This window comes from Brassica rapa, chromosome A02 (genome assembly GCF_000309985.2).
Source record: "Brassica rapa cultivar Chiifu-401-42 chromosome A02, CAAS_Brap_v3.01, whole genome shotgun sequence".
NCBI classification, from domain to species: Eukaryota; Viridiplantae; Streptophyta; class Magnoliopsida; order Brassicales; family Brassicaceae; genus Brassica; species Brassica rapa.
Window position 1 is genome coordinate 15,772,010 of NC_024796.2, and position 9,491 is coordinate 15,781,500.

Genomic DNA, 9,491 nt, shown 5'->3' on the forward strand with positions numbered 1-9,491 from the left:
GGGGCGAGCAAGATGTCTCAGATTACACAAACTCTTCCAAATCCAGCTATCAGTTCTATGTGGCTGAAGCTCCCAAAAATTTATATCTCCAATCAGTTCATGGCTATGTTGTCTATTTTAGATAAATATACAAGTAGAAAGGTGTCATTAAGTTTGGCATCATCACTTGCCGTTGTCTCATATCCGTGTGGTTCGGACATGTGGTCGTGTCTGCCTTGTCTAGGGTTATTTCCGTGTACAATATAAACACATGGAGATAGTCGAAATGGGTATATCAGCTTTTACATCTATTATGCAGACACTTACAAGTAGAGTCGCAATGTTTTGCATGTCAGCTGGTGAACCAAACATATGAGTCTATAAACTTTTTTGGTGTAAAATGAGTCTATAAACTTTTGTCATCAAAAGCCCACGATTGATAGAAAGACAGAAGTATATCAGATTCGTCATCAGATTGATCTTCATCATTTACAAAGAGTGTGTGTCCATGCTAAAAATGTTGTGTTAACGAGCTATTACCACACCAGAACTATCATATATTAACAAATGTACACAAACTGTTACGTTTGAGTTCTAATTCGTACACGATTGAATCGAACTAAAGAAAGTACTCAAGACACCAGAATTTGTTTTCCCATTTCGAGAACCTCGTCTCTACATCTGGGGGGAGTCTTTTGCTCCCTAATTGCACTAAGCTCTTTATTGGAAAACTCCTCCGATAGGGATTACAATATAGTCAATCCTCTTAGTACAATACGATCGTCTAATCTCTTCTTCTATCTACGTTTCAGGTATCAGTGTAATACCAGAACGTGAAGACGATCATGCTCAGGTCAAGTAAGGTTCCTCGCGACGACGGCGACTCAGCTTGATCCTGAAGAAGAGGAAGACTTGATCGCACCTCTGTATCTCTTCGTTCTCTCTGTTGTTCAGTTTGTTACAACTGTAACAAAATCTCAACCTGGCTTGGCTGTGCCCAATAGTCAAGAAGCCCAACACGAGTCTAGCTCGTTGATAACCGCAGACAAACTTGACCGGCCCATTTAGGATATTAGGCTTAAGACACTAAAATCACACAAACTTTCATCCTGTCACAATTGCACATAATTTAAGTATCTAAAACCTATTATCCCCTAATTAGAAAGATCGAAATCCGAATCCACATAAACACAAATTTGGCTTGGTTTTAATAGTTTAAAACGTTCACCAAAAACTTAAACCAAACCAAATTAAAAAAAAAACTAAACCAAAGAAAAACAATTGAATAAAAACACAAATTAAATTGCATAATTAGATGTATATTTTTAATTTATGAACACTTTTTGATCATTTTACATCCAATAGTTGTTGTCTTTAACATAGTCCAAAATATTTGTAGATTTCATGAAACTAAAAAGCTATCACTAAAAAAAGGTACATTCAATAAAATATTTCACTAATTATCACTAAACATAGGTAGGCTAGTTCAATAAAAATATGATTGTATATTCCAGTAATAATAGTTAAGTTAATGCTAATATGTAGTTACTATAATTTTGTACCCACATATTATATGAATGATATATTACCAAAAATTATTTATGAAACATATCAACTATAAGAAAAAATTAAACCAAATAATTTAGATCAAATTAATATTTCAACTTAATTACATAAATCGGTTCTCTTATAAATTTAGTTACAACTTTACTACAAAACATAAATTTGCACTCTGAAACAAGGAAGCAAGATAATAAATTAGACTTTTATTATAATGTCTACGCATGTAACCCATGTTTGAAATTGTGCTAGGCGCGAGTCGGGCAACGATGGCGGGACTATGTTAAATACATGGACTATGGTACCTGTTACAGATGATATAAATATTCTCAGAAGCAGATGGGTGCACGCGGTGAAGTGGAATCCATATGGGACTGTAAGGAAATTGAGATCTCTTCTGGTTGCAAAATGATTTGAACAAGAAGAGGGACTTGATTATCTGGAGACATTTAGTCCGGTTGTAATGACTGCAACCATCAGATTAATGCTGAATATTGCTACAACAAAAGTTTGGAAGATAAAACAATTAGATGTATCAAGTTCTTTCCTACACAGTGAGCTGCAGGAACTAGTTTACATGTATCAACCTGCAAGGTTTTTTGATCAGGAAAGACCTCACCATGTATGCAGACTCACTAAAGCGATGTATGGTCTCAAACAAGCTCCAAAAGCATGGTTTGATAGTAAATCAGATCCTTCACTATTCACAAACAACATAGACAACAAGATTATGGTGTTCCTACTGTATGTAGATTATATCTTACTACCCGGAAGTGAATGGATCTCCTTCAAGCTCTAGTGCATTCTTTATCTCAGTATTTCTCTATGAAAGATATGGGAATGCCCAAATACTTTCTGTGCATAGAAATGGAAATTCACTCAGAGAGTATATTTCTTCATCAACATGCATATATAAAAAAGATTTTACATGTAGCTTCAATAGCTGACTGCAATCCTATGCCTACTCCATTGCCTCAATGTTGGAGGATGGGCCGTCGGTCCATTCGCGAGTTGGACATCAAAGGACAAGCTCAGAAACGGCCCACATCGAAGGAAGAACATCCGCGGCGCACGCAAAGAACAGGAGCCTAAGGCGTATAGCCTGCACCAACCGCCAATTGTAGACAGAACACCTAAGCAAGCGATAGGGTAATGATGAGTGCTGAACCAACTACCTGACACACAACCAGTACGAAGCGGAGAAGACGCATCCAAACGGGTATAAATACAGAAGAAAATTGAATGAAGAGGGGACAGCGAAATAGAGAGAGAAAGACTAGAGAGATAAAAGTAGAGAGAATTCCGAGTTCGTCTTTACGACTACGAGTTCTTCTTTTATTTTTCGCTTCGGCTTTTTGTAAACACTTCATTAAACGAAACCTTTGGCCCCATTAATCATACTTATATCTTGTTTAGTCTATAAATCCCCTGTTACTGGATTTAGGATTCAACACTCAACATGTAGAAAGTCTTGATTCTAGAGCCAACATACTTCAGAAGTCTTGCCGAGAAGCTTAAGTACTATGCTATAGCTAGGCCAGACATACAATATGCTGTGAATCTGGTCTGGCAAACGATGCATGCTCCCACAATGGCTGATTTTGTGGATTATGTACATTTCATGGCTCCAACTTGATTTCCTGGACGACCAAAAGGCAAGAGACAGTCTCTCGTTCATCAACTGAAGCGGAGTACCGGGCATTAGCGTCAACAGCTCAAAAAATAACATGGATATTTCACCTTCTCTTTGACTTAAATATTTCTCAAGATATACACTACTTCTTTGTGACAATCTCTCTCCACTGTACTTAAGTACAAATCCGGCTTTGCATAATAGATCAAAACATTTTGATACAAACTGACATTATATAAGAGAGCAGATTGCGTTGGGAGTAATTGAGACTCGACAAAACTGGCTTGAAGTGGCTGACATTTTTACTTAATCTTTTTTTCCAAAAGCCTTTGTTCATCTTAGAGGTAAATTTGGTGCAAGAGCTAGTCCCACCCCAAGTTTGAAGGGAGATGTCAGTGAGGCACATTCAAATATAAATGGTAAAGCCCAAGTGAAGTCCACAGTGCATCTTCACCAATGGTCATCTATTTAACAAAATTTGTCGAGTTGTAAAACATAGGCTTATAGGAACACAATTGTGTCTTATCCAAAATCTTTCCAACCCTCTCTTATATACTTATGTGATGGATAGGTTAATTTTGCTACTTTCCAGCTGTTAGTCAATTTTGTCTACATTGTTCCATTTTGTTTTGTAAATCTTGAGTTGCTAAACCAATATTCAGTAAAATATCTAATGTTCAGCATTTTTTACAATAATTAGGTAAAAATTTAACAAAATATATTCTTATAATCATACATAAATATAAAAAGAAGGCACTTTATTTAACCTATATTTTTATAAAAAAATATCGTAAACTAATTATGTATTGACAATCTATATTATTTTAAAAAATAAATTAAGTTATTATTTCCGCGCGTAGTACGAAAACCTGGTATTTCATAAAAAGTTCAAAATTATACGGAATTTTTTATTAGATAATATCTTGCCATCGAGTTCAAGCTTGAAGACCCATTACTTAGTGGGCCTACCACTTAAAGCCCAGACCTACGAATGTCGGTCGATTTCGACAATGGAGCAATAAAATCTGTTTCGCTGATAAGAGAAGTTAGGGCTCCTTGCTTGCACGAGAGATTATCCTTCCAACGTCGGTTAAAAGTAACAATTTTTCGATCTGTACGTATGGCGGCAGAGCAGAAGGCGACGACAGAAGAAGTAAAGATGGATCTGTTCGAGGACGATGATGAGTTCGAGGAGTTTGAAATCAACCAAGGTGGATTTCTATTTCGTTTTTTTTTTTTTATTCATCGTATGCTTTTGGTGATAATAAAAAAGATTCGGATTCCGATTTGCAAAGCCAAGATTGAAATTTTGTAGTGGTGGATCTATTAAGAGACTGACTGAGTCTGGTAGTTGTAATGTTCTTTGGTTGGAGAAATAAAAGAGAGAATCTGATTCGTATCTGACCTCTTGTTTGGTTTCTTGAGAAGATTGGGTGGAGAACGAGGAGCAAGTGAAGGAAGTTGGTCTGCAATGGGAAGATGACTGGGACGATGATGATGTCAGTGACGACTTCTCGCATCAGCTAAGGAAGGAACTTGAGACCATTTCTGCTGATAAGAAATGAGGTCTTCATTTGATTTGCTTCTTACCTCCTTTCCCTGCACATTTTACTCTTGGATGCAAGTTCCTATCTTTGCTGTAATAAATCTCGACTTTTATGATTGCATTTTCTCTTAATGTGTTTGCCTGGTTAGGTATGTTTTAATGTTAAAAAGCTAAACGTTATGGATCTTGAATGAAACATGACAGTGATAGTAGAACCCAATGATACATCTACGCAATAAATAAATAAAAAGTTTGATAGAAACTTATATCTTCTACTAGCACCAAAACCAACAACATTAAACCGATCTTTAGGAACAAGAAAAAGAAAACTGGCGCAAACTCATACACTAAGAAAGATTGAGCAAATTTGGTAGCGAAAACTGACAAAAAAAACCCGCCCAAACGTAAGTAAGCTGAAGTTACTGCTGCATTCAGCAAGCGCTAGCTACTTCAGCAACACCGTTTTGTGATATCTCGCTGGCAACTTGTGGGGCTGTACTTGTCTCTTTGGTTTCGTCTTTGGGAGTGGCCTTTTTGTCAATGGCAGCTAAAGCTTGCTGAAAACATAACAATCTCTATATGTTAGAATTAGACACACAATAAGGGCTGTTTTTTGTTTTCTTTTAAAATTTTACATTACCTTTTTTTTATATTGCTGCTGCTTCTTTTTGCCTTCTTTGATTATCTTTTCACGACTCTCATAGAATACAAAATCATCCAGTATGCATGTCTTGCTTGCATGTTCCTTGAAAATCTTGATGACTTTCATGCATTGCTCTAGGTTTACCTGCAGATTAATCCACACAAACAATTTTAGTTTTTTTTTAACCTTCAACAACATGACCAGAGAGAAGTAAGAACCACACTCTGACCTCCTGTGTGTCTCGGCTATTTGTAACTGGCTTGTTCTCATTGTTCTCCAGAGTTATATGCCTCAAGGAACTATTTGGGATGTCTTTGACAATGTGCCACTTAACAGGGAAGCAACCAATCCACTTGTCCTGCTGCCAGTACTCCACTGTCTGGTTAAAATCTACTGGTCCTACCATCTCAGCTAAACCAACGAATTGTCCACTTGTGTTTACCTGTAAAAATTTAAACAAACATTCAGAATTCTTCTTTAGACAGATTGGAATAAAAAAAATCCAAAAGTCAATGGAGTCTTTATAAAATTTAAGATTCACTTACAGAGAACATTAGAAAAACAGGACAGGACCCATTTGACTTCTCTTTGGCCTCATTATATGCAGCATCAAGCTTCTTGTTGCCATTGGGGGTGCTGGACCACACATTGTATTTGATGCTTTTGTGAATATCATCTTCACTGTATGATTTGATTACAAACAGTTTCGCATTGGAGTAGGTTTCAGAGAAATCTTCCTTGTTGTAGTCCTTGGAATCTGGAAGAGAAACATCTTCACTCGTCTTCTTCTCGATTTCCTGCTCTTTCAGAGTTTCTGGCTGGGAACTTTCTTGGCCAATCTTGAAGCCCTTGGCTCTTGGCCCTCTATTCAGCTCGTCTAACCCAGCAAAGTTCTCTTTGCCATACCCAGAAAACCCGTAAGCCATTGTCTTGTACCAACTTGGAGTTTGCTTGTAAGCGCCGTAACCATAAGAATCATATCCATAGCCACTCATGTAAGGCCCATACATTGAGTACATGCTGTCCATGTTGTATCCGAAGGACTGACCATAGCTTCCTGATCGTCCCTGATATGTACTCTGCCATAAAACCAAACAGAACTCAATACAAAGTTGTTGTTATTATTATTATTATGATGGACAATTATTGAACATACCAGGTGGGGATACTGAAGAGAGATGTTGGTCTTTCCGGAAGCATAGTTCATGTCATAACCGTATCTCGGGTACTGATAGGGTGGAGTATAATAGCCAGTAGGGTAGGTACCATAGGAGCCCTTTTGATTGAAAGCAAGTTTCTTTTGGTTCAATCCAGTCACAGCTCTAACATTGTTGGGTAAAAGATTAGTCTTGCCAGTCTTAGTTCCGCCATACACATCCTGCAAAATGAAGGGATTACCACTTGTCTCTAAAAGAGAAGACAGTAGCTTGAGAGAGAGATACCTTATTCCCAGTGTCAGGGACTTTGACCATGGTTTCCGCATCAAGGGAGAGATTGTGCAGCAAATCTGCAGCTTCTAGAGATAATGAAGGAATAACAATATTTGCAGCTTTCAACAGTAAAAAAATACAACAGATCTAACCTAGAACAACAAGAAATCACAGCGAAACAAAGAGAGCTAATGTCTAAACCCTAGCAAAACCCAACACAGAAATGAAATTTCCAATAAAATCAAGCGGAACTATGACAGTGACAAGCTACGATCAGGTTAAAAGGAAAAGGACGTGCGTGAAGGATACGATCGGAAGGAGAAATGGTAGTAGCCATGGCTGTGTCTCTGCGGCGGAAACTTGGAGTGTGAGCGATAGAGAAAAAAACAACAAAACCCTAAGCAGAATTTGAGAGTCCTATTTATATTCCACTCTTTTTTTTTCCATCCTTACGCCAACAATTAAACCGAGGCCAGAAAATCCGGTTCGATTAAGCATTAATATTGATTCATATTGCAAAAAATATAAATGACTAACATGCTGTGTATTGAAAACTTTTATTGACAATACGAAAGTTAATATATATTTACATTTGATTTAATCGTGAGTTTGGAAAATTTTCAATCACGTATTTGTTGAGAGTTTTTTTTGTGATAATTAAATAAATGGATATGCACATATCGCATGGTAAATAGTAAAAATGTAAAACACCCTCAATCTTGTAGACACTTTTATTAAACCAAAATAGATGTTAGAATATACAAACACGTTGTTTATATGCTGGAAATAATTAACAACAAGTGATACTCTGAAATAAATAAAAATGTAAACAAGAAATTTTAAATGTGCATAAGTTTGGATCATTTTTGATTAATAAATATTTTTATGATAATTCAAATATGAAAGACAAATAAGAATTTTGAATAATAAAAAATCCCACTATTCTAGACCCACCATACAAACAAAACACTGTAGGAATTGGTTGCAGTGAACTTTTACGTTATGGATGCGCAGAGGAAAATAAAAGCTTTTTATTATTTATCATCTACTCCAGCAAACAAAGTACACATTGCGTCATATGATCACATCTTGAGAAGATTAAACTAAACCAAAGAAGAGAATCGAACATGATTAACTTCTCCTGGGCACAGCACGAGCCTTAAGCGGATGCTTCATAACGACAGTGAACTCGAGCTTCTCGGTCAAGTCAACTTCATAACCTTTGACTTCCTTCCACTCAAACTCCTTCACCATATTGGCCACATAGTACTCCAAGTGCAGCATAGCCAGCCCAATCCCTGGACAGATTCTCCTCCCCGCTCCAAACGGCATCATCTTTATCCCCCGACTTCCGGTTATATCAACGGGTTCTTCTTCTCCGATGAACCTCTCAGGCTTGAACTCCATTGGGTCATCCCAAACGGCCGGATCTCTCCCAATCTCTGCCACCATGAAGTTAACAGTCCCTCTCTTGGGTACCTTGTACCCTCCCAGCACAGTGTCCTCAGTGACGCTGTGGGGTAGCACGAAATGTCCTGGAGGATGCCTCCGGAGACCCTCCAACACCACGGCCTTGAGGTAGGGCATCTTGTGTGCCTCTTCTTCCTCAATCTCCTTCCCTTCTTCTCCCGCAACCACGCTTTTGATCTCCTCGTATAGTCTCTCTTGAATTTCCGGCTTTTTCACCAAATTCGCCATGATCCACTGCAACGCCGTAGCTGTCGTGTCGGTCCCACCGTTGAGAAACTCGGAGCATAAGCTCACGATCTCTTCTTCATTTAGCTTTCTCTTCTCTTCCGGAAGCTCAAGATCCAGCAGAGTGTCGACATACGATTGCACGTAGTCTTTGTTATTCTTCATCCTCTCTTCAACGATCTTTCTACGAGCACGAATCAGAGGAAGCAGAACATCTCCTTGCTCTCTCCTCATCTGGTGAAACTCTTCCCATCGACTTCGGAACATCAATCTGGTTAGCGTAGGCCAGAGGTTAAGGATATTAAACCTCGAAAAGCTAAGAAGCTGTCTCCTCTGAACAAACTCCACCTCTTTGATCTGCTTCTCGTCAAGCTTATCTCCAAAACACATAAGAACCAGAAGCGCGAACATCGCGTAGTGAAGATGATCGACGACAACGATGGCTTCTCCTTCGCTCCCATGCCTGCGAAACCGATCGAAGAGGATATCGAGAACCCAGCGGCGAGCGTGGGAGTAAGACCTCACGCGGGAAGGGTGGAGAATCTCGGAAGTCAGGTTTCTTCTAAGAAGACGCCACGTGGCCCCGTAAGACCCGGAGCTGATGTTGTGCTGGTTGCTGGACACGATTTTGCTGATGGGAGCCGCGGGTGGACGATCCGCGAAAACGGCGCCGTTTAACACGAGAGCTTGGTGAGCGAGGGAGCGATCGGCGACGAATATGGCGGGACGGGAAGTGATGCGGAGGGTGATGATTGGGCCGAGACGGTGGTGGACGGAGCGGAGGTAGGTGTTGAGACCACCTAAGCCTTGTCGGAGCCACCAGATGGTTCCGATAAAGGGGAAGAAGTTGGGGTCAGGAGGTAGCGGAAGAGAGGATGAGTTACGTAGGCGATGGAGGAGGAGATGGAGAAGAAGAGATACGCTCAGAGAAACCACGATGAGTAGTAACCATATCTCCATTTTGTTTATCTCCTTTCTTATTAATCTTTCTCCGTTCGTATATAT

The 9,491-nt window shown here is 39.0% G+C and overlaps 3 protein-coding genes across 4 annotated transcripts; 1 reads left to right on the forward strand and 2 right to left on the reverse strand.

Moving 5' to 3' along the window:
• The first annotated feature begins 4,114 nt into the window (after positions 1 to 4,114).
• Positions 4,115 to 4,938, forward strand: LOC103853296 (protein DSS1 HOMOLOG ON CHROMOSOME V). The gene is made up of 2 exons (XM_009130217.3): positions 4,115 to 4,383; positions 4,601 to 4,938. The coding sequence occupies exons 1-2, from the start codon at positions 4,164 to 4,166 to the stop codon at positions 4,735 to 4,737; spliced, it is 357 nt and encodes a 118-aa protein (XP_009128465.2). The 5' UTR covers positions 4,115 to 4,163; the 3' UTR covers positions 4,738 to 4,938.
• On the reverse strand, positions 4,923 to 7,329 carry LOC103853299 (YTH domain-containing protein ECT3). 2 transcript variants are annotated; one of them, XM_009130219.3, is made up of 7 exons: positions 7,101 to 7,329; positions 6,804 to 6,877; positions 6,518 to 6,739; positions 5,907 to 6,440; positions 5,591 to 5,803; positions 5,359 to 5,505; positions 4,923 to 5,275 (listed from the first exon to the last, which is right to left on the reverse strand). In XM_009130219.3, exons 1-7 carry the CDS (start codon positions 7,126 to 7,128, stop codon positions 5,150 to 5,152), a joined length of 1,344 nt encoding a protein of 447 aa, XP_009128467.1. In that variant the 5' UTR covers positions 7,129 to 7,329; the 3' UTR covers positions 4,923 to 5,149. The 2 variants fall into 2 exon arrangements, with proteins under 2 accessions (XP_009128467.1, XP_009128468.1); XM_009130220.3 differs by having other exon boundaries at positions 4,957 to 5,275; positions 6,804 to 6,874; positions 7,101 to 7,240.
• Positions 7,330 to 7,806: 477 nt separating this feature from the next.
• On the reverse strand, positions 7,807 to 9,491 carry LOC103853300 (cytochrome P450 89A2). The gene has a single exon (XM_009130221.3). The coding sequence runs from the start codon at positions 9,444 to 9,446 to the stop codon at positions 7,923 to 7,925; it is 1,524 nt and encodes a 507-aa protein (XP_009128469.1). The 5' UTR covers positions 9,447 to 9,491; the 3' UTR covers positions 7,807 to 7,922.